The sequence below is a fragment of the Cavia porcellus genome, unplaced genomic scaffold (assembly GCF_034190915.1).
Source record: "Cavia porcellus strain 051 isolate PalLab524CR breed Dunkin Hartley unplaced genomic scaffold, mCavPor4.1 scaffold_8, whole genome shotgun sequence".
Classification (NCBI taxonomy): Eukaryota; Metazoa; Chordata; class Mammalia; order Rodentia; family Caviidae; genus Cavia; species Cavia porcellus.
This window is the reverse complement of record NW_026947491.1, coordinates 76114820-76139899: the sequence shown is the minus strand read 5'-3', so window position 1 is coordinate 76139899 and position 25080 is coordinate 76114820. Positions and strand designations below refer to the sequence as shown.

General features: G+C 31.9%; 1 protein-coding gene across 6 annotated transcripts in view; it reads right to left on the bottom strand.

Annotated features, from left to right (window-relative positions):
• The window catches only part of LOC100732229 (ALX homeobox protein 1), a 233469-nt gene that overhangs the window by 147102 nt on the left and 61287 nt on the right, over nt 1-25080 (bottom strand). For all 6 annotated transcript variants that reach the window (XM_063255232.1, XM_063255230.1, XM_063255233.1 and 3 more), the window contains 4 exons: nt 23919-23992; nt 20992-21085; nt 4784-4963; nt 1895-2344 (listed from right to left, as the gene is read on the bottom strand). In XM_063255232.1, the coding sequence (XP_063111302.1) occupies nt 1895-2344; nt 4784-4963; nt 20992-21085; nt 23919-23992 (798 nt within the window). The remainder of the gene's footprint in view (nt 1-1894; nt 2345-4783; nt 4964-20991; nt 21086-23918; nt 23993-25080) is intronic.

The window sequence follows — 25080 nt, the reverse complement described above, 5'->3', positions numbered from 1 at the left end:
GACACAGAACCATACATATTTCTCCTATACATTTGTTTGAAATTAAAAAGAAATGAAGCTATTATTATCTATAGTCGCTTAAATTTGTAATTATTATTAATTATATCATTATCCTCATCAGCACCATTTTATCTACTGACACTGAAAGCTTTTAATCTATTTGTTATGAATAGAAAATTGAAGTTGATGACTAAAACTTCTGGTCTAAGATAAACTACTTGCACTTGTAGTACTTGGAAGAAATATTCATGCTCCAACAAATCATTTCCTCTTCCTAGTACAAACAGAACTTTCTAAATTCACATTTGGCCATGTAATTATCCATTCATTCCTCATCTCTTCCACAAAAATAGATAAGGTACTATTTAGTGCATAAATACTATATTCGGTATTTAGGGCAGTAAAGGGAAAAGAAAAGCCAGAAAAGAACATTTGCATTGTACAAGTAGTAAAACTGAAAGGCTTATATTCAACCTCATATCTTATATTTCTCTACAGTATAGTACAGTACAGTACAGTGATGAGAATGTGAAATTCTTCTAAAGCCATCCACTTCATGAACACTTTAGCCTAATATCAAAACTTACCAAAGAAAGCCAAGAGATCAGTGAGGAATATTTAGTGACACACATAGATGAACTGTTGTTTCCCACACAAAAAGCAAGGAAATTAGCTGACTTGAGGTTCCTCTAAGTGCAACATACTCTCCACATCACAAAAAAGAACTCTATCATCATTCTTAATTTTTTCTATCAGAAACAATACTGTACAAAAAATGTCCTGTGCACAGGAGTACATATAAATCTTGCTTAGGAAACTCCAGTATAATTGCAAACAAATCTTACTGAATACCCAAATAACAAGGTTTACCAGGTGGATATACATTTTCTTTTTCCTCTATTTTTAGGTCATATATATATATATATGTATATGTATATTTAATATCATAATTTAAAATTTTATTATCATTGATTAAGAAGTGCCAAATGTATATGAACTCTCAACAGGCAACAGCTGGAGCAAAAACAATGGAATTAATTACTGAAACATAAATCAGGAAATATTAAAGCCACTTTTAATAAATGTTAAACATTTTAAAATATGAAATAAATGTTAGTTTTAAGGTATCAAACTAGTTAACATAATTCACAGAAAAAGTGAGCACTTAGCAGTGATAACGCTTGAGAAAAGCCAGAGTAAGAGCAGGATGTCTGCCTTATCCAGCATGAGACAGCCTGAATTGGATGATATTTTTTCTTGTTGTTTCAACACTGAGGCCACAGATACACAAAGACCAAGAAGCTGACAAACCAAAGTAAAAGCCAGTCATTGCTGGTTCAATAAACAATTAAAGCCAGAGATTCGCTTTTTTACAAATGGGTAATAGTTGTGAGGTGGATTATGTGTTTAATCACAGAGAATGTTGCCCCGCCTCACAGAACTGTTATGCCAAAGAAAATTATAGGTCATACATTCAAATAGTGGCCCATTCATTTATTAGATGTTTTCTAGATCAATAAGAAAATAATGAGCATGTGCACAGGTACATTTTTAAAAGATAAAATTACCTGATTATTCAGAATGTCTTAATTTCTATTTTAGAATGCAATATTTTATTTCCTTGAGAGTAATTTACTCACACATCATAGAGGAGAAAAATAATTTCTCATTACTTGTTTTAAATTAAATAATATTAGAAATTACCAGTCAAAATACAACCAAATTAATCTGCACTGTGACAGTAATTTGTGCACATACGATTAAGGGAATCAGTATAAAACATTTCAGTGATTTAAATCTTTACCAAGGTATTATTTGGTACCATTGACAAAGATCATCTATTAAAAATAGTAAACATAACATATATAAAGGAAAAGGTGTGTATATATCTTACATTTTGTCACTGTGTTCAGTATTTTGGCAATTCCACAGCAGAGAATTTGTCATTGTTGTTTCTACCAATGGGTTCCTTTTGGTGGTAATACTGCTTGTCTTGGTATCTTGTCTTTTCTGGTGTACTAATTTTTCCAGATTTCTTTCTTCTAAACCTTTATGTACAGAGGACTGGCTCAATAGAGAGTGACTAAAGCCAGAGTCTATCGATGTCTCAGAAATATTTGGTGAGTCAGCAGTGTGTCTCCCTGCAGAAGGAAGGAAGGCCCCACTCTGCAGGGCGCTGTTACTGCATGCAGGGGCCAGATGGTTTTGCTGAGTGCTTGCTTCATCTTTCTTAGTGATACTCACATCCCCCTGCTCATGTAGGTATCTGTATTTATTACTAAGGGTCATCAGTTTCTTAAAGTAACGATAGACGTTTTCTGCTGTGTCCAAGGTAAAAGCATCCCTTAACAAAAAAGGGGAAGAACATTTCACAATAAGAATTATATCAACATATATGATTTTAAAAGTAAATTTTGCTTTATTCCTAAAATGAACATTAAACTTTACTGCAGCATTCATTATAGATTGGTTTTACTTATCTATACCAAAAATGTTCTCATTTTGAATGCAATTTGAAAATGCTTAGTTAATTTAGATCTGTTAGTCCAGACAAAATGTCTGGGAGTTTTAGAACCATTTTTATTCAAGATATTTTTGGAACAAATAAATGAGAAAAATTCATTCTTTTACTACCATAACATCAGAAATTATGGCTGCCTAAATTTGGAAAAGTTATGAAGTAAAGTTAAAAGTACTTTCTACATTGACTGTTGCCACTCAAAATATTTGTACTGGATTTTTAAACAAAGAATGTGTATTATGGGAAAGTTTTTATTTCCATTTTTCTTTGGAAAACTATTTCACTGCAAAGAGAATTCAAATAATTTAAGACATAAATGCTTGAGATTCTCTTGAACATTTGTTTCATTTCTAACTTGTAGACTTACATAATTGATCAGGTTTTCATGTTAATAAGATTTGATGTTCCCAATAGCGAATGAAAATGACTTTGCAAATGGATGAGACTTAATCTTAACAACATTTTAATTATTTTCTTTTACTTCTAATTTATTTAAATTTTCACTTATAGTTTTCTGGCTATATTTTATATATAGTCAGAAATTAAATTTCTCTTGTTCTGTAACAATGTAATATATCCATATATTATATATATAGTTTAAAAATGATAAACTCTAGAAAACAAACAGAAAGTTATAATTATTTCTTAGAAATATAAAAATAGATAGTGATTATCTAAAATAATTAACAATTATTACATATCAATGTAGGTTTCCCTGATATATTTTTAATATTTTCTATTGAAATTTTCTGTTTCATACATTTTGTTGGATAATGAAGCAGAAAATATTCAGTACAAACATGGGTACCAAATGTTACTGGTTACATATTGAATCCAGTAGTATTTATACATTAAACACAAAAAGTAGTCTACTTTCTAATATCAAAACTAAAATGAAACTTGCATGGCAGTAACAATAAATAGTTCAAAGGGCTCAATTTTATGCCCCATGTTAAAAAACTAAATTTCAGTATAAGAGATTTCAAGGATCCTTCTTGTACAAAACAAAGTTGTATATTACTACATGTACGCAAAGAAATATTAATTTAGATTTTCACAAAAATATATGTAAATAATCTTTATGTAAATAATCTTAACATATGTAAATAATCTTAATACTGAACATTCTTAAAAAATTTAAATTAAATTTTAAGCAGTGGGATCTGTTTTAATATGAATAGACTATATTCAAAAATATTTAAGTTGAAAAATAATTCAATAAGACAAGCATGCAAGAATGTATAAATAGCAACAAAATTTACTAATTAAGTTTAGACATTAAGAAGCACATATTATTTTTACAGTCATAAAGGAGAGATATAAATGAAAAACTGTGAAAAGTTTTTCCTTTTATATTTACATTTTCTAGAGAAATGCAAGTTTAAAATTTAGAAATTTAATTTAAAAGTATAAAAAGATCAATTATAATCCACTCACTATTATGTATTTAGAAGTAAAGAATTAAGATTTTATTTGACTATGACTCAGATACTTTCCTCCGAACACAGGCAAGGGAGGACTGCTTTCTTCCCTCATGGCTCCATAGTATCTTAAATGTAAATCTAATACATGCACAATACGACATTTTAATACATTATATGCATTATGTGTTTTTATAAAATTTGCTCATGTCAGTGAAAATTTTTATTTACCTAATTTTCATTTATGCTAATATGTGATTTTTTTCAAAGATAAATTCTTCTCCATAGTAATCACTGATGATATGACTGATGACTAATAGAATGAAGGTATGCTTATGTCATGAAACTATCCTCATGATTTCATTTATGTTACATAGAATATTAGAATATATATATATGAAATTTTTTTCAATACACATGTTAATGTACTTCTAAGATAAAAAGGAAGATTTCTAAGATTTCTTTAAAGGCACACCATTCCCCAAAACATACTACTTATAAGCAAGAACATAATTATTATGCTAGCCAAAATATCAAAATAAAAGCCAGGCATGGAGGGGCACATCTGTGATCTCAGCCCTCAGGAGGCTGAGGCAGGAGGATTGTTTTGAGTTTGAAGCCAGCCTGGGCTACAAAGTAAGTTTAAGGCTAGCCTGAACTGCACAGTGAGATCCCATATCAAAAAGACAAAAAAAAAAAAAAAAAAAAAAAAAAAAAAAAAAAGAAAGAAAGAAAGAAAGAAAAAAAAAATCAAAATACGCTAGATAAGTGCTCTTACACTAAGCTATACCCCCAGTCCATGTTTTTTATTTTAAACCCAAGAAGAAGATAACACTCTTACCCTTTTCTAGTGAAATAGGTTTCAGCTAGTAAATGGAATTCTTGAATCTGGGTCTGACAAAGTACCAGCAACTGTCCTAACTCTAGAGGACAGTGCTCTTCAATGTGGATTTCTGAGTAAGAGCTTAGCACATCACCATTGAAGATTCTTACAGTAGGTAACATTTTAAGTAGAGAATTCCTATTGGAAACAGAAAATAAAGTTAATAATCTTGATAATGGAAGTTTAGGTTTAAAATCATCCATATGTGTCACATAAATAAGCCCAAAATGTGTCTCAGGAACACTGATTTGCAAAGAAAATGACAGTTAAATTTGTGTAGCAATTAAGATCATTCTGTCATCTAGAAAGCAAGTTTTAGAGCTCCTGACATACATTTAATTATTCTCAGTTTTGTCAAGATATCAGTTTTTTCTAAATTGACTTTTATATTCAACTCAATCTCCAAAATTTCATTAAGGTATTTTCTAGATATTAGTAAGGTAATTCTTATATTTATATAGACCCACAATCAAACACCCAGAATAGCTAGCAAAATAGCGAAGAAAAAACAACAAAGTCAGAATGTTAGTACGAACAAGTTTCTAGCTTGAATATGAAGTTACACTAATAATAACAGTGTGGTATTGGAAAAAAAGAAAAAAAAAAGGATCAATAGAATATATAGGTGTTATCGTTTGTGTCTAAATGTTCCCCCAAAGCTTCATGCAGTCATGGAGGCAGGTTTCTAGAGTTTGTGACTGATTCATGACCCAATGCTGGAATTTAGGATGTGAGAGCTACCCCTGCCCTAGGGTGAGTAGCCTATATATAGTATAAGGGATAGGAAGAATCTTCTCTCCATACTCCTCCTTTATTGCTCGTGTTGCTTTTTCTGTTTTCTGTCACCATGAACTTTTGCCTTCTGCCATGTGGTACCTGCCTTGAAGCCTGCTAATTGTAGACAGACACCTTTACAAACTATGAACTAAATAAACTTTTCCTTCCTTAATTTTGGGCATCAGGTATTTTCTCCAGCCAGCAGTAAAGGAAAAGTGACCAAGAGATAATTTGTACCAGAGAAGGGGGTTGGTTGCTATGACTGTACTGACCATGTGATTGAACAGCCTTTAGGAATGACTTCTGGGAAGAGTGTGGGAAGGTTCTGAGATGTCTCCTGAAAGAGTAGAGCTGAAATGCCTTAGGCTGTGATGTATGGGGGATTCTGGTCAGAGCTCAGAATACCAAAAGCCTGACAGACATCCTCCTGGTAAAGATCAGTCTTGGGAGGTTTCTGCTGGAAAGAAGGACTACATTGGTTGTTGGAGTCCAGTTGATGTGTGTTATGGCTTGGCCAAAAGTTTGTCAGCATTTTGCTCAGTCCAGAGTCTTTGCTAGAGACTAAGATTAAGGGCAGTAAACTAATTAATCTGGCAGAAGTAATTTCAAGGCAGTTGAATGTTAAGGCTCTGATATGGCTGCTGTTAGGGGCTTTTTAGCCAGATTTATGTTGTTAATCAAGAGCAAAGCGTAAGATGATTTAAAATGTTGTAATCATTGTAGATCACCTTGTATTGTGGTTTTAAATTATGTACTAAGTCCATCCTTTTGTTTTGAATGACTCCATTTTTTTCCCTCATTTGGTTTTATTCTTTTCAAAAAAAAATAAAACATAAGTTTGGCTGGAAAGGAAACTCCAAAAAAGCTATGGATTGCAAAGATAAAGATAAGATGATCTTGATCTCCATTTCTGAGAAGGAACAGAAAGATAGAAAAGATGGCTTGGGGGCATCACAAGAAGCAACACATGTCCACTTTTGGGGCCTCAAAACTGCAAGAGTGAAAGGTTTTGCCTTGAGGAGACAACCACAAAGTACAATGCTGTAGAATAGCTGCAACCACACTACATTCCAGAATGACAATGACAGCCATCTTCAGTTCCAGAATGGCAGTGGCATAGAGAATTTGTTAGTCAGAATCAGGTTCAGAGTTCCCAGTGATCCAGGCACTTGACTCCTACAGTCAAGAGAAAGGAAAGCCTGGCTACTGCTCCAGCTGGCAGCAGACCATGGCATCAACCATGTGGTGCTGATTTGAGGTACAAGTAGTATATAAGAATTCTGAGGTTAAAAGGCTCCCACCCAGATTTCAGAAGAAGGCCTGGGAGGCCGGGCAGTGTGCTCCTGAGAGAGCAATGTGTGAAGCTGTGAGTGTGAAGCCAAAGGTGCAATGGAGACCCCAGAAGTTTGGAGAAGCCAGGAACATGGACATCTGAGGAAACCTGCAAGGAGGAAGCAAAGAGGGCCCAAGAGGGAAGCTTCGAAAGCTACAACCACTTGAAGTGAGGTAGGGGTGGAGTTAGGCAAACATTCTGGAAGTCAAAACTCGCCACAGACTGCTTGGGATGTGCTAAATGGAACTACAGAACTTAATATTTGCCCTGCTGCATTTTGGACTTGCTTTGATCCCAATTCTTTATATTCCCATTTTATCTTTTGGAATGGTAATGTTTATCTTATCCCATTGAATGTTGGAAATGTTTAACTTTCTTTACATTTGTATAGGGACTCATAAGTAAGAATTTGCCTTACATCTCAGAGGAATTGGGACTTGGACTTTTCAGCAATGCTGAAACTGTTGGAGCTTTGGCAACTCTTAGAGATGGACTAAAACACTTTTTACATAAAGGATATGCATAACGCTTTGGGGAACCAGGGGTGAAATGTTTTAGTTTGTGTCTGGATGTCCCCCCAAAGCCTCATGCAGTCATGGGGGTAGGCTTCTAGAGTTTGTAACTGATTCATGGTCTAATGCTGGAATTAAGGATGTGAGTGCTATACCCACCCTAGGCTGTGCAGCCTGTATACAATATGAGAGTCAAAAAGAATCTTCTTTCTGTGGTCCTCCTTTTTTTTATCTGTCTTCTGCAACATGACTGGTTGCTCCTTTGCCATTCCACTCTGCCTTGGAGCCAGCTAATTATGAACTGACTCTTCCAAACTGTGAATTAAATAAACCTTTCCTTCCTTAACTTTGGGTGATGGGTATTTTTTTCTCAGCAATGAGAGAAAATTGGCTAAAACAACAGGCCAGAAATAGACTCACATAAACATAATAATGTGATTATTTTTGCAAAAAAAAAAAAAAAAGACAGTGCAATGAAGCAAATACTATCTTTTCAAAAAACGGTGCTGAAGTAACTAATCATCCACATAAAAGGTAGAAATCTAGGAAAACTTACATACTTCATAAAATACTAACTCAAAATGGATCACAGACCTAGCTGTAAAATGCAAAACTACAAAACCTTTAAAATAGGAAAAAACCTGCACGACCTTGGGTATGACAACTTAATTCTAGAAATTAGTACTCTGAAATACAAGGTCAAGAAGTTGAGAAAAGAAGCCACAGGCAAAGAGAAAATATTTGCAAAACATATCTGATAAGGGGCTGCTATCTAAAATACACACAGAAGAGTTAATAGTCAGCAATAAGCAAATTCACATGCTGATTAAAAATAAGCAGCAGACCAAAATAGACATTGCACTAAATAATGCATATATATGACAGCTATTCCCTGGAGAAGATGGTCATCATCATGATGTACCCATGTCACCCTCTCTAGTGTACAATGTTAATAGTGAGGGATGATATGGTTGTGTGGAGATGGGATTCTCATCTTGCAGTTAGCCAGTAACTATGTAAAAGTTAAACTTTATTAGTTAAAGAAAGAGAAAGTAACAGTTCCTGAATACTAAATAAAGGATGATGAAGTATGATTACCAACATGGTAAGATGCAAATGAGAATTCCATACTCAGAATCAGTTAGTCCTTCTATCTATTCTGTAAGGGTGGAAAACATTGATTTATATAAACACAGTTGTAAACTAAAATTTTGTTATTTTCTCTTTATGAAGGATGTGACCGATAATGATTAAAACACACAGATATGACTAATTCAGAAAGCATAATTATATGTGTATAATTATAATTTTCATAATTTTAGAAGTAAACAAATAATCATGAAGAGAAATATACCTTCCTGAAGGAAAGCCAAAAGAACACCAGAGCTCTTTATTGAGAGTAAAGATTGTTACTACCCAACATGTTCTTCATCTCCTTTCCCCCCAAAAACTCAATATTTTTCCTTTTACCAGTACTTAAGAGGGAAAGCAATTAAGTTTGTTCTTCAAAGTAATTATAAGATACTTCACAATGTTAAGAAATAGATAAGTCTTGTTTTTTTTTCTCATAAAGATTTAGAATACTAAGATTTGAGTACAGTACATATGTTTTAAACCTGGGTTTTAGACTTAATGCTACCGATGTTTGCCAAATTATAAACAACCACATTTACCCACATGGGGTTAAGTAAACAGAATACAGTGTGTTCCTGACTGCATTTATATCAAGATACAATTCAAAAGCACATTACAGTATCTCTGAGGATACTTAAGACTTTGCCAATCAGTTGGGAGATATGTATTTTTTAAATATCACCTTTCTTGTTTATTTTTTAAGAATCAGTGCATTCAGAAGACACAAAAAAATCCACATAGTATAATAAAATCAGTGATTGCTCAGGTTTAAATCTGAAGACTAAAAATCTCAAAAATTCTGATTGTTTGCAAAGTGCTTTAAGTTTCCCAGAAAAATAAAGTACAAAATTTGTAGCACAGTAGCCAATTCAATACTAGCAGAAAAATACATTACATGAAATGAGAAATTGACGTTTTGGGATAGTTATATCACAGGGATGTGATTACTGACTGATTTACATAAATGATATGGAATTTCCTTAGAACACTATTCTCAAAACACTTTTTCTGGTGACTGCATACATATTCAGAGAAATACTAGCTTTTTATCAGAAACAATTTAGGACAAAGTAATTTTCACATTTTAACAAAATAATCCTATAGGCAAAACAACAGTTTGTCCTATTACAATTATGGACTGGTAAATATACTTTACCATAAGCATATTTCCAATAATAAAATGAGCATTTATGCATCCCTATATCCAAAATAATAAAGAGAAAATGTGTTTAAAGCTAATCTAGTACGTTAGGTTTGTTCTTTGTTGATGCAGAAGAAATATGTGGAAACTGTTGATATGGAAAAATGGATCATCAGGGCATAAAATATGCTTTTATCATAAAATGTTAGTTTTTGAAATGGGTACTGATATAAATGTAATTAAATGCAAAAGTTTACCTATTAGAATAAATGGAATGTGGTCCATGGGGTCTGAGTTTCTACATTAGTAATAGTGGATGCTCCCTTCATTATCTTTCTTTTTAAAAGTATCAGAATGATTTATTTTAGAACATTTGAAGTTCTTCAGTTGTAAACATTTCCTTAGATCTTTAGGAATGTAACAATGCCTTGAATTTGTGATTTTACATAATTAATATTCAGGTAGCAACTGCTGATATATTTTAAGATTTTCTTTTATCTAAGGAACAGTCTTTAGATCTCTATAAGATAGCAGCACAGGAGTTGGCCTTAAATTCAAAATGTAGACTTTTCATCGTCTATGATGAATATATTAGAACATGCTGTAACAAGTTGATTAATGCTGAAAGTGAAGTCTAAGAATACCGAGAGATTCAAGATTAGTTTTTCCAGCTGGGCTCTTCCTAGGCAAGGGCCAAATCAATATTTCATTTAGTGAAAACTTCCTGGTGAATATTCTGCCACTTAAGAAGGCTATTAATCATTAGTGAATGAACCAAATTCCCAAAAGAGAGTCCAAGCTGAGTCTGTGGACTAAATTTTAAAAAGAGAATTTTTAGTACATCAATGTTGTCCATGTTATCACTGGCTAGACATGAAAGTAAGAAGTCAAAAGGGAAAATCTATAATTAATCCCTTTGTTGTTATCAAAGGGTTATGCAAAGTTCATGGAAATACATGCGCTAACTTTGAGTTGGTCGTTTCATTAAGGAATTCATATTTTACACATTTCTAGATTTAAACCCTTTAACAAATGAATCTATACTGAAAAATAGTGAAAAGTATACTAGAGTAATTGATCTAAATGAAATTAGACTCACAAAATTTTAAAGACTAAATAACTGTAGCCTAGGAAAAAGTATGCTTACTTTTAGAAATTATGGTAAACAATTGCACCTATCTATAAAATAAATAATATTAATTTTCCTTCAATACTGATTATCACTACACAACTTCTTTAAAACTGTGATGATACTTGTTAAGGGTAATGAAATGTAAATATTTAGATTGGTAAATTTATAGTAAATTTATATTAATAACATATATTAAAATCATTTATTATAAAGTAAAATAAGTTTATGTTTGTTTCATACAAACAAAGCAATTTTTCAATTCAAAAATAGTTGGGATATAAGATTTGTTTCTAGTTACTGAAAATGGTACTGTGAAAGCCATTTGAATGAAGAGATCCCGCTCGCAAGAGAATTCATGTCCTGTTCATCTAGCATCTATAGAAAAACGATGACCCTTAAAGACTTTGCTCTGAATAATGAGCAAAAGTGTCAATGTTTTTAATTGGTTTTTATTTTCTTTGAGTACATGCTGCACTACATGTTGGTACAGTCAGACCTTTTTTATTCCTTTTCCTTCCTCCCCTTTCTTCCTTCCAGATTTTGATCCCGTTCCCATTTGAAAAAAATCTATCTATTATCTTTTATTAAAATAAAATCTTCCTAATAAAATAAAATCTTCCTATTATCTTTTATTTTGTCCATTATTATATTTTTAGATTTCTCATATGATGGAAACCATGAGAAATGTAAGCTTATGCGTCTGATTTGTTTCACTTAACATGATGGTCTGAAGATGCATCTATTTTCTTACAAATGACTCAAGTCTGTACATGTTTTTGGCAGAATAGTGCTCCATTTTGTACAAATACCATATGCTTTTTATCTCTTCATTTGTTGACTAAATGTCCATTCCAACATTTAGCTACTATGAGTTGTACTGGCATAAACAGGGACATACATGTTTCACTGTAATATGATGTCTTCAACTACTTTATGAAGATATATACAAGAAGAATAGCAGAGTCCAATGGAATAGCAGTTCATTCACTAGTTTTAGTTTATTGAGGAATGTCTCTTTTTTGAAGAGAATAGCAATGGCATAAGAAACAGTACCAAGAAATGACATGTTGGGCTGTACAAAATTAAAATATTTTTTTCACAGAAAAGGAAACAAATAACAGAGTGAAGAGATAACTTACAGAATGAGAAAAAATTTCATCAGGTACACCTTAGACAAAACACTAATACAGTATCTAGAATACAAAAAGAACTAAAATCATTAGACTATCTCAAAACAAAAGATCCAGCCAGATGTGGTGGCACACACCTGTAATCCTAGCACCAAGGAGGCTCAGGCAGGAGGATTGTTGCAAATTTAAGGCTGGCCTGGGTTCAAGTGAGTTCAATGCTATCTTGAACTACACAGCAAAGCCCTGAAAACTGTTTCAAAAAATACTTAAAAGTGGGCAAATGAAATGAATGAACAAGTCTCAGAAGTACAAATGACCAATAAAAACATAAAAGAATTCAACATAAGTGGCCACTATAATAATGCAAATTAAAATGATAGAGATTCTATCTCATTCCAGAAACAATAGTTATCATAAAGAAATCAAATAATAACAAATGAATGTCATAAGGTTGCGGAGATGGAAAAGGAACGCTGATGCAGTGTGGGTGGGAATATAAATTGGCATGACCATAATGGAAATCAATATGGACAAAACCATGCATTGTTACTTTTTTGGTCCATAAACATAGCTCCTAATGAAAACAAAGATATCTATGAAAAGATGATCTAACAGATACTTTCATTATAACTATTATCATCTACAAAGCATCCCTTTTGCTACACTCTCTGTTAGTACAGGAAGTACTCTAAGATCTCTAGAAATAAAGACCTGACACTTGATTAAGCTTTTATAAAAAGCCCTTGACCTTAATGCAGCTAGAGTGACATCTTGATAGTTTCTGTTTCAGATGACAGAGTTCTTCGCCCATCTGGTAAGAAACCTAGAATTATGCTTCAGAGACCTTTTCACATACACAGAAATTCTTTAAATGGTTGCATTTTTTATTACATTACCATTTGAAATTAATCAACAGCTGATATTTACTATAGAAATATGTCTGAGATTTCAGTTTCTCAGGAAACCTGGAAAATTTGATAAAAACTATGGTATTATAGAATCAGAAAGTTAAACTTTTAGAATTTTTGATAATCATTGAGAATTGGTAATGGTGACAATTATTAACTTATGAGATTAACATTTTAAATCACTAACAAATTTAATAAATTCAACAGAAACGTTAAGTGTGCTACAATATGCATTTAAGCTCTTGCACATTATAAAATAATTAACTTCTGTAATGTGTTCTTTGAAGAACCATTATTGCATATCAACTACAATAGAACACCATGTTATCACTAGAGAACCAGCAGAAAAAGTTTACTTTCAGTAGCAAGATAAACTTTCAATCAAGTGTCCTAGATTATTTCCTTTGTTAATGGATACTGTATTTCCTTTGTTAACTGAACACCTCTTAGTGACATGTGATGATATAAAACAGACAGATAAACTAAATATAGTTAATATAACTTAGGACTGCAGACCAAGCTGTTCAATATTCTGTGTAAAGATAGACATACTCTTTTAATTATTATACTCTTTACCTTTTAGTTTGGTTCCAATTTCTGAACACCAGTCATGTTTCACCTGTCACATTTCCTTCTACACTCATAAGAATTATATTTCTCTTTTGGTTAGCAATGATTAAAGATCATTGTTCTAAAATGTGTATTCAAATGGTCCCAAACGTTTCCAGACTGACCAGTCTGGAAAAACCAAGTGGTGAAATCGGTGTACAATATAAGTAAGAAAGGTGGAAGCTATGATTTTGATACAGCCCATCCCCATTGAAATTCATGATGGAGTTTAATCCTCACTGTGAGGTATGTAAAACATGAAGGCTTGATCTCTATGATTTTAGAGGTTGGAAATTGTCCAGATTAAATAGTATCATAGAGGTGGAGTCCCATGATTGAATAATGGAAGCTTTAAGAAGAATGAAGAGACCAACTCTGACCCCTCCACCCCACCCCATTCACATACTCCCACTCAGGTTCCACCATGTGGCCCTATCCTTGTGCTCCCCTCTGTCAGCTCAGGACTCTATCAATGACGTCATACCGGATGCAGGTCCTTAATCTTGGGCCAGAATTATATGCCATGTAAATTGCCTTTTTTCTTTATAAAGCAAATGTAGCATTGTGTTATTAGCAACAAAAAATGCAGTAATATAGTGTCTGTTAATCCTTTCCTCAGAAAATGAAAGAAGAACTCTGTTTCTGAGTAAGTAGAATGCTACTAACTTTGTACAGTAAAACAGCAGGAGGGAAGCTGTGAGCTTGCTATAAATTTAATGAGTCAAGTAAGCCATGTAAACAATTAGGAGGCCAAGGATTGTGTGTTCTAAAGGTAACCTGGGAGCTATGTGGTATGTGAGAAGATTTTATCGAGTGGAGAAATAATACTGAAGAGAATGTTTTCATTATAGGAATCCAAAAGAGACATTTTCAGTTACCCAAATCACACCTCGATGAACAAAACTTTGCAAACTGTCCTAAAATAACTTCCCCTGAGGGAACAACCACTTGTCTACGATGGAAATAATAAGTGTCTGGGATAACGCCAGAAATATATTCAGAACTGAAAACACAGCCTCTCATTTTTATAACTACAGAATCCCAATTACCTAATAAGACTATTTCAAAGCTGGAATTATTATTGCTTTCACTTTCAGACAAAAGTCTTAAAAATAAACACAGGAAGGAAAAGATATTACATATTTAGTGTGAAAGGGAAAGCATAATAAATAAATCTTCCAAGTTTAAAAATAATTTTTCTTGTGCTATGAAAACAATCTGTATAGAAGTAGCCTATTTATATTTTTAAAGTTAACATTAATAAAAAAGATTACTATTGATCAAACAGCATGCATAAATGGAAAATAATAAAATATCAAGGGTAAAAACCTAAAAGTTTTAAGAGAAAATAGATATCCAAAATTATGAAAGACAGGCCTGCTATTTATATCAAGAGAAGACGGACAACATAATATTAAACTGTTAAATCCAAGGATTAGTAAAATAAATAATATTTAATATTTCCAGCTCTAGACAACATAGTAATTTAGATTTTTTGGAAATTATCTTTTAGATATTTTATCATTACTAAAACCTATACATGCAAGCATATAATACCTAAGATATGATAATTAATATCCATACCCCAATTTCCTCTTTGTAGCAAAATGAAAGAATTGGAAAATTTCGTATGAATTTGTACAAGTCCTGCAACTAAGCCAGAAGGATCTGTATAATAATCTGGGGCTACTTCTATTAACTTTAGTCCTTTTTAATGCCTAGGCTTACTAATAACTTTTAATTTCATCACTTGTTCCCTAATTGCTTATCATTTTGCTGCTGAAGATAAGTTTTATTTTTCACACAACTATAGAAGGCTTCATTGTAGCTTATTAAAAGTAATAGTTACGCATTCTGTATGTGCCATGTATGAAACAGGTTCTTGTGGTAATACACATCCATGCAAAGACCTAAATACTCTTGGATAATCTTCTTACAGTATCCTGGCATGTCTTCGAGTTAGATTATAATTATCATGAGTTACAGTCAGTGCAAGGTAAGTGAAGTGATCATTTTCCCCTTAATGTGTATAGTGGTCAAATAGGTTAAAGGTGAATAGGGTATTTCTTATGACCTCTCCCTCTTAAAAAAAAAAAAAAATCAAAGTAACTTTGAAGCTACATGATCACAGACACAAAGCAGCCTAAATTTCTGAATCAAGATTATATATCACACCCACAACAGATATAACATAAATAAGAAATAAATTTCTGTTGTTTCAACTACATAGATTTCTGAGTATAGTTTGTAGTGCTCTATAGGGTTGATACTAATATTATAATCAACATAACAGAATTAAATAATCCACCCAGTATCAGATAACCTAATGGTAAAATTAGATATACACCTAACAAATTTGTTATCAGGGCTGAAACATATCCAGGATATAATAGTCTCTCTCCAGGATATCATAGGATAGTGGATAATTTTTATCCTAGCATAAAAAAAACCTTTATAATGTAGGAGTAACACGGCAGTAATGCATCATATGAGGCAACAGAACACAGTATTTAGATTTCAGGTGTTAGAACTGAAATCTCACTCCTGTCATTTATATGTACCATAATGGGCAAAACACAGGTATCCAAGCTTTAGTAAACACCTCTGTAAAATGAAAATGACAATCACCGAGCACAGCTCATAGGATTGCTATGAAGTGAAGTGATTTGTACAGAATAGCTGGCGTGCTCTCCAGGACACCATAAGGGTAAGCATTTGGTTTTCCAATGGCATTTCCTAGTATATCTGGTTTACATCTGCAGACTGAACATATAATAGAGATTAACTACAGTTTTCATTCACTCCTTTTCTTGGCTATTCCCTCCAATGAAAGGATCTCTTTTTCTCTTTCTTTCTTTCTTTCTTTGTTTCTTTCTTTCTTTGTTTCTTTCTTTCTTTCTTTCTTTCTTTCCTTCCTTCCTTTCTCTCTCTCTCTCTCTCTCTCTCTCTCTCTCTCTCTCTCTCTCTCTCTCACTCCCCCCCCCCCCGAAAACAAACTCAAGACCTTGCACTTGCCAGGCAGGTACTGTGCCACTGTGGTATATCCCTGGCCCTTTTTTTTTCTTTTTATTTATCTTAAATCCCAGCAAAATTTTGACGTCTAAGTTTGCCAAAATTTCTAAAGAATGCCTTTTACTCAGGACCATCTGATACTTACATTCTTTTAGATACTAAAATATGGAAGTTAAATCTGTGGAACCAGATTCTGTGGGAATCTGTGGGACAAACATTATCTAACTGCTTGAAACTAAACTTACTAAAGGATGTGGGGAAGAAAGGAATCTAACAAGTAACTTTAGAGAAGTGTTTAACTACATAATATAAGGCTAAAAACAAAAAGACTTGTAGATAAAATTGTTTTGCCCCAATTGTTGTATTTCACAGCAGTACTTGTTTTCAAATGTAAAATCACTGTACATGTACACATTTTGAAAACAATTAAAGGCAATAAATTCACTCACTGCCAAACACTGAAGTTACATCTAAGCAAAGCTTAATGCTGTGACAAACTTTGGTGACAGATAAGAGGCAAAAATGCTATCTTTAACTCAAGTGTATTTTACCAGGTATATAGCTGTGTGTGAATAAAATATCTATTTCTAAATAATTTTTTAAAAGTACAGAATCTGGAGCCAAATGGCATAGGTTTGATTCCTGTCTCTTCAATTCATTATCTATCATGAACCTGGTCAAGTTTATAGTCTCTTGACTTAGTTTCACCAATTATGAAATGCAGATACCAGATTGAATATATCGTATCCACTGGACATTATTTGAAAACTGAATGGGAACAATATTGGACACAAATGCCATATTAGCATACATAACCATATTATTTTTCATGTTTATCATTATGGTACATACATTTATATTCCTAAGAAAATGATAAAAACTATCTGAAAATTTTGGGTTTCATTTAAATTTTCTTTTGTACTGTCCAAGATGTTAAGATGCAGTTTACTACAACAGTCTAGGAATCTGCCAAATATTTGGTGACCAAGAGCCCATATATAGTCTTTAGCATGGTAATGGGAAAAATCAATTTTTGTCTTCCTACCAATTTTCAAGAATTTTTCTAAATGAATTTTATACATTATAACATTGAATTCTCAGTACTTTCCAATGAGATTAGTGTCCTCATTTAACCATGAGAATTTGATTGTTACTTGACCAAGATGAGGCAAAATTATTGCAATAGTTAGGAAATCTTTGTTGAAAAACGAATTTTTAAACTTCTGCATGAATCGGAATTAGTCAAAGATATCATTAAAACACAGATTATTGGGAAGCACAGCCAATATTCTGGTTCAACGGGTGTGGATGCTGTAGAAAGTTATGTATTTCTCGCAGTTGTCTAGGTTAATCTGATGGTGCTCTTCCGAGGACAGACTTTTAAAAATGACCTCAGTAGATTATTTTCGTTCCTCTATGCTAAACAGCTTAAGGGGGGACTTGGAAAAGACATTTATAAAGTTGACAGATTCTATTTTGTAACACATGGAAGGATACAAGGTTTCCTGAATAGAGGGAGCATACAGTTAGGAAATAATGCAGAAATTGAGATTTAGAAAAGAAACAGTGTTTGGGAAAGGATAATGACTTGCTTCATTATTAATGAGTAGTAAATTACATAGATATATGACTTGGTATAAAAATTCCCCAATTTCTTAACATGTTGACAAATGCTTAACCATTAGCAAATCCAGTAAACCAACCCATCTGGCAAGAGAGGTTTGCAGCGGCCTCAGACAACATTGAGGCTGGGAACCTGCTCTGCAGAACCTCTCAGCTCCTTCCACAGTTGGATTAAGTCAGGTATAGGAATATTAAAGCATACTGCCAAATCTTCTGAAGTCATCAGAGTCGACATGGTCATCCACAGCAAGGAAATCAAAAGGCAGCAAGCTCAACTTTTGTGCTCAAGGTGTCACCACAGTAGGTTTTTTCCCCCAATTATTCATTTCTCCCTATCTGTAATTTGTTAATGAATTCTGAACTTGCGGTACTTAAACAAATTGAGAAGACTTTCTGGCAACACAAACGGGATCCCGAAAATGCTTTTCTTACCTGAATTTTGGTGAAAGTTTGCCTTTATGCTTAGTAATGTTAGTGTTGCAAACTCATCTTGCTGAATCGCTGTCTTGGTTATTCTATTCTTGGCTTTTTGGCCTTGAGGTACCCATGACCCGACATGGTACAAATGTCAAATGAATAATAAAATCAGACTAAACCATTTCTCTTTATGCCCTTGGACATAAAAAGAGAGGAAAATAAAAGCCGGAATTGTCACTAATGCTAAAAAACTCTCATATGACCATGCATAAATTTAGTATTCTGGGATGTAATTCAGTTAAACCTGAGCTAATGAGTACCTATCTGTAGATGTATGAGAAAAAACATCTAAAGCAAGGAGGGAAAAACCAGTACAAAGGAAAAGTCAGAATGATTAAGGGACTTAAACAGGTAATTATTACTCCCTAGTCAAAGTTGAAATGATGTGTATATGAGACATCTGAGAGAATATTCTTGAAGCTGTCACTGTAGTTCAGTAGTTACATTAATATAGTATAAAGCCATCTTTGGGATCACCCTAAACAGAACTCAGGACCAAGCTTTGAAAATATCTCATGAGTTTTAAGTAACTTAGCTGTTGCATACTAAACAGAAAGTAGGTACTAAAAGAATACAACCAAATTAAATATCAACAAAATATGAAATTACTGATGTCCATGATATAATGAAAATTGAGTAAGCATACAAAAAGCAGAGAAATATAATCTCAATAAACAATCTCCTAAAATAGACCCAGAAATCATAGCAAATGGAAATAAGATTGTCAGATGTCAAAAAAATTTTCTATACTTTGAAAAACATTTAAAGAAAACAAGAGCATAATTAAGATATATAATAAATGTTAAAAGAATAAAATTTATAGAGATGAAAACATCTGAAGTTTAAATTAAAAATTACCTTCGATGGGATTAACACCAGAGTACCTAGTAAGAAAATATCAGATAAGTTGACACATAGCAATAGAAATTATTCTGAATAAAAAACAGAAAGAAAAACTAAGAAAATTTAAATAATAAAACAATGACTTCTGAGACCTTATCTAATTGTCTAATATTGTTGAAATACAATGACAAAACAGTCAAAAAGTATTAAAAAAATCTTTCAAAAATCTGTGGCTAAAAGTATTCAAAATTTTATGTAAACTATTAATCTACAAAACCAGAAGTATGGTAAAATCTAAGCAAAAAAAAAAAAAAAACTACAAAACCCCACATAGTAATCAAGTTAGAAAATCATAAAACTATTTAGAGACAGAAGAACAAAGACAGGAGCGGCATCGGGTTTTTCACTGGAAATGATGAGATGGATACAGAGACATTCCAAAGTATTGGTAAAGAGCTGAATATAAAGGGGACTGAGTAACTTTTTACAGTTATAAAAATGTTCAATGACTTTATTATAGAGGCTTAAAAATATTCTTCTAAGTAAATAATAAAATTTATTATATGCAAGTAATAAAATAGACAATTGTACAAAAATGCTACTCAGTATTGTAGAAATGTTATTAAACAAATCAGCATAATGTATTTAACCATCATCTCAAATATTTATCATATTTATGTGCTATAACATTTAATATCCTCTCATCCAGTAATTTTAAAAGTATACAATAATTGGTAACTATGGTCTCCCTAAAAAACTTTTCTTTTTCAAACAAGAAAATGTTTTTTTTTTAATTTTACAGCATATGTTTCTTGGTTTATATCTAGGTACTTCAATATTCCAAAGAAAAACATGAATTTGCATATTCTTATAACACATGCTTTTTAACAAACATCAGCTTTACTATTTCAGAAAAGTTTAAGGTGAAAGATATGCTAATTACACTATTTGGTCATCATCTAGTGTACATATGAGTTAAAACACATTATATCTGCAAATACTTAAGATCTACAATATGTAAGATATAGCACTCAAAACATTAAAATCTAAAACAAAGCAGAAGCAAATTATCATCAGAAAAGAAAAAAGTTATCAAGATATATGACATCAACACCTTGCCAAGAGTAATTCTAACATATGCCTTTCCTATATATGAAAAACACAAGTTAGTATTCTAAGCTTGTCAGTTATCAATGAGTTGAGTAACAATATTTTTCTTGGGAGGGTACCAGGAATTGCACTGAGGATCTCATACTTGCCACGCAGGTGCTGCACCACTGAATTAAATCTCCAGCCCCTCAAAACACAATTATATTTTTATATTAGTATTAGTTGTTTCATGCATAATAAAATTATATTAGGAAGAAGGTAGTTTTAAAACTATGAATATTTTTACAAAATTTTTAAAAAGATAATTTTAAGTTACTTTTTGTTTAACTTTCCACAAATATTTCTCTTTATAGAACAGTGTTCATTAAATTTATTTTGTGTAGCAATAGTAAAGGATGTCCACAGAATCTAAAATATTTCTTTACCTCCAATTCATTTCTTGAAGAAGTGGGTTTCCAAAGAGAGACAGCTCACGTAAAGAATAGCATCCATTGAAGCATTTCATAGCATGTTTAAGATCTACATAGAAAATAAAACACTATGAAAAGCATCATAAGAAAATATAAAAGGATCTTTTTCCTTAAAAGTTAATTGTTAAAGAAAAGCATTAGTTTTGTATCTTCTGCAAAATAGTACATGATTTTTAAAGGAGAATGAATTTGGTTAAGAACATAGACTGCTGTAGAATATTATTACTATTTAGCATCTGTCAACTTAGGCAAATCTTCCTTAAAATTCACATTCATAAATAAGTACTAAATAAGATAATATATGTGAAACATTTATAATATTTTTTGCCATCGCCTAAGCAAAAACTTTTAAGATGTGGAAATGTAAACTAAAGCATATGTCTTCTGGAACTTAGGGTGGAGTGTCAACTTGATTGTTTTTGGGATTCACTAGGATTCTAGAGCACATAATGTATATCTGGAGATCCTATTAGTAGGGCCTCAAGGTCTATATTTGACCCTCATCCTTTTTTTTCCTGGCACTGTTCTGTTCCACAGTCACCAAGAACTAAGGATCTTTGCTCAAGCATACACTTCTGCCATCATGCTTCTCCCTTGGAGTTAGGCAACCATGGACTGAATCCTCAGGAACTGTTAGCCAAATTAAAGTCCTTTTAAATTGTAGGTGCCAGATAGCATGTGTCTATGATGGAAAACTAATTAACATAGGTGATATAATTGAAATATAGCTAAACAGAATTATACAGACCAACTATACTTTCCAATGAAAAATAATGCATAAATCTACAGTACATTACAAGGTACTGCATATTGAATTGCTTTTGAATAGAGTACAAGCACAATCCCAGAAAAAGTACATTTCACTTCTCTTCAAGTCTAACTTTAAAACTGAAGCTGAAATTTGTGGAGTAAAAGTTATGAGAAGATAAATGTTTTCACATTAGGGATATAAGGGTGAGGTCTTGGGCCACATCCTTGGGAAAGTACTAGGTGTCACATAGACTATACACCACTGAAAAACCCAGCAAAGAACACATGCGGCAGGACTAAGAACTAACTTGGACAATAACGTTCATGCATCAGTGAAAGACATTAGCGTTGTAGAACAGGCAGTATAAGACCGAATGGAATACCTCGGAAATCACTTGAAATGTAGAAAGATTACGCATCAGATGTTAAGGCCAAGCAGTGGAGAAGAACAAAAACTAAGCATTGAAGACTAGAGTGGCCTATCCAAAGAAAGCATGGAGCCAGGCTGACATAATCAAAATTATTCACCACTAACTTAACTACCTGTCAGAATAAAACTTAACATCATTTAAGAGAAAATTTATCTATATTCACTAAAATGTATTATCGACAATATTCCATGTATAGTTAAAACATACTAGAAGTACGAAGAAACAAGAAAGATGAAACCATTGGGAGTAGAAAAACAATTCATAAAATACATCCCAAAGTAACTCAAATATAAAGCAAATCTTTCATAAAGCTGCCAAAGTAATTCAATAATGAAAAATTCATTCAGGAAATGTTAATGGAACAAAGAGATGTGCTGAACCTCTAGTGTTCTTTTATTTTCTCTTTTTTTCAACCTCTAATTTTCAACATGAATAAATGGATTAGATGGATTAGAAAACTAATGGTAATTACCAAAGTACAAAACTTCCTGAAGAAAGTACATAAAAGTTTCTTCTTGAAGTGAAGAAATATTTGTCATAAATGATGAATGTAATATTGAAACAAATTTCACTAAAACTTTTAAAAATGTACTTTAAAAATACTGTTCATAAAATTTGCATGTAAAATAATGTAGGAGAAAATATAACAAAGTGTATTATCTGATAAAGAATATCATCCAGGATAAAAGAACTTCTAAAAATCAAAAAGAAAAGGTAAATAAAGTTTTAAAATTATAAGGCATTATAATATATATGTCAAGGGACATAAAATCACTAATAAATATTTATTAAAAATATCTTTATTCATTAAAGAGATACAAACTAAAGCCACCGTATGATAATTCAATGATATGAAAAATTCTAGGATAGAATAATTGGAACTCACATATTACTGGTGAATATGTAAAATAATACAACTGTTTCAGACAAAGTTTGCCAGTTTTTCTCAAGGTTACACCTATACTTATCCTATTATCAGGTAATAACACTAAACATTTACCTAAGAGTACTGTAAAGATAAGTCTTCAAAAAGATTTGTGTAAGGATTTTCTTAGGTACTCTATATCATAGTATCACTTAGCATTAAACATTCAAATATCAATTACTAGGAATAGGTAAATGTATAAACAAATTGTGATACTGTTACACAGTGGATTATAAACAGCAGAAAAAAAGAACAACATCCTAAGTTAACAATATGGTACAATACCACATGAATACTGAGTCAAGAAAGTAGGAAGCTAAAATATATGATCTGATCTCATTAGTATAAAGATAAAATTAACTTATTTTGATAAATTCAGACGGGGTTCAGACTGTAGTCATTTCTATAAGCTAAATAGGAAACTTTTTTTAAGGGGATTAGTTAATTCAATTAATGATTCTTTAATAAACTTCATGCCATTTATATTTGCTGGGAATCAAAAAACTGTAAATTTTTCTTACTAATTTTTCATAGGAAAAATATGTACCTTAAAATATTAATTTGATGTTTGCTTAGGCCTACCACAGAGATAAAAGGTAACATTATTTTAAAAGCTAAAACGTAATTTCAAATATTATTTCAGTGTGATTTCTTGTATAGGTTGAATACTCATAAATACTATTAATACATGTGTTCAAAACAGTACCTTATAGTATCTGGAATAGAAACTCACAAGTCTATTATTTTTAAATAATTAAATATTATTTTAAACTTACCAGAAAGACAATTGTTGCTGACATCTAGTTTTTCCAAAGAAATAAAATGAAAAAGTGGTATAATTTTTGTCAAGCTGAAAACAAAACATAAAATTTACAAATGATTTACATATTATGAATTTTTGTTTTAATTTTTAAATCTGTTTTAATCTTTGTTTAATTTTGTTATAATTTACATATTATGAATATTTTTGATGTGACTACATAACAAATATTTATATAACAGTTGTATAAGTACTTATTAAAATGGCATTATCATAGAATTAATCGTAATCCTATTATGGAACATTTCTGCTCATTTTTATAAAGAAATTGCTGTGTAACATTTATATAATAAGAGATTTTAACTCATGTTAAACAGAAATTGCCATGGGATTAACTTTCAGCCACAAACATCATGGGCTGGGGCTGGGGATTTAGCTCAGTGACATAAGCACCTGCCTTGTAAGCAGGCAGTCGTGAGTTCGATCCCTGGTATCGGTAAAAACGAACAAGAGAAAAAAAAAAAAAAAAAAAACATCATGGGCTGTGATGTTTCTATTAAACTTCAAGTAAGTGCTTTTTGATTATTACTTTTTTCTTTCTTTGTATAAAGCCAAAGCTACACAGTGTATATTATCTATGATTTTTTTTCCTTTGGCTCCAACTCATAACCTGAAACTTTAAGGTAAAAACACAAAAAATAATTTTTCAGTAGGATAACTGTGACAATAAATTTGATTTTTGATTTAAAAAATGCTTTGCTTACTAGAGTCAAAGTATTATAAGCATTATGTATCCAATGATATACTAATTCTAAAATGAACATATGCATAATGTATAAACAGCAAGTCCAAGGAGCACAATGTCATAAAATGTCTTACATTAATATCATCCATTTAAATTTGGCAGAAATATACTAATATTCAAAGTTAACACTCTTTTAGTTATACATACTAAAATTGTAATGAATGGTCTTTCCTCTTTTTGAAGTTTTTATCACTGAGCTACAATTTTCATTACGAATTATATTCAAACAAGAAGCATAAATGTTATTGAAAATATGCATGTGAAAATATGCAGGCAGAAAAATTACAAAGGGAAAATAATCTTTCACTTGATTTGCATCTCCAACTAAGACACTTTGCAATGGAATGCTGCATTGCTAAAGCTATTGGAAATT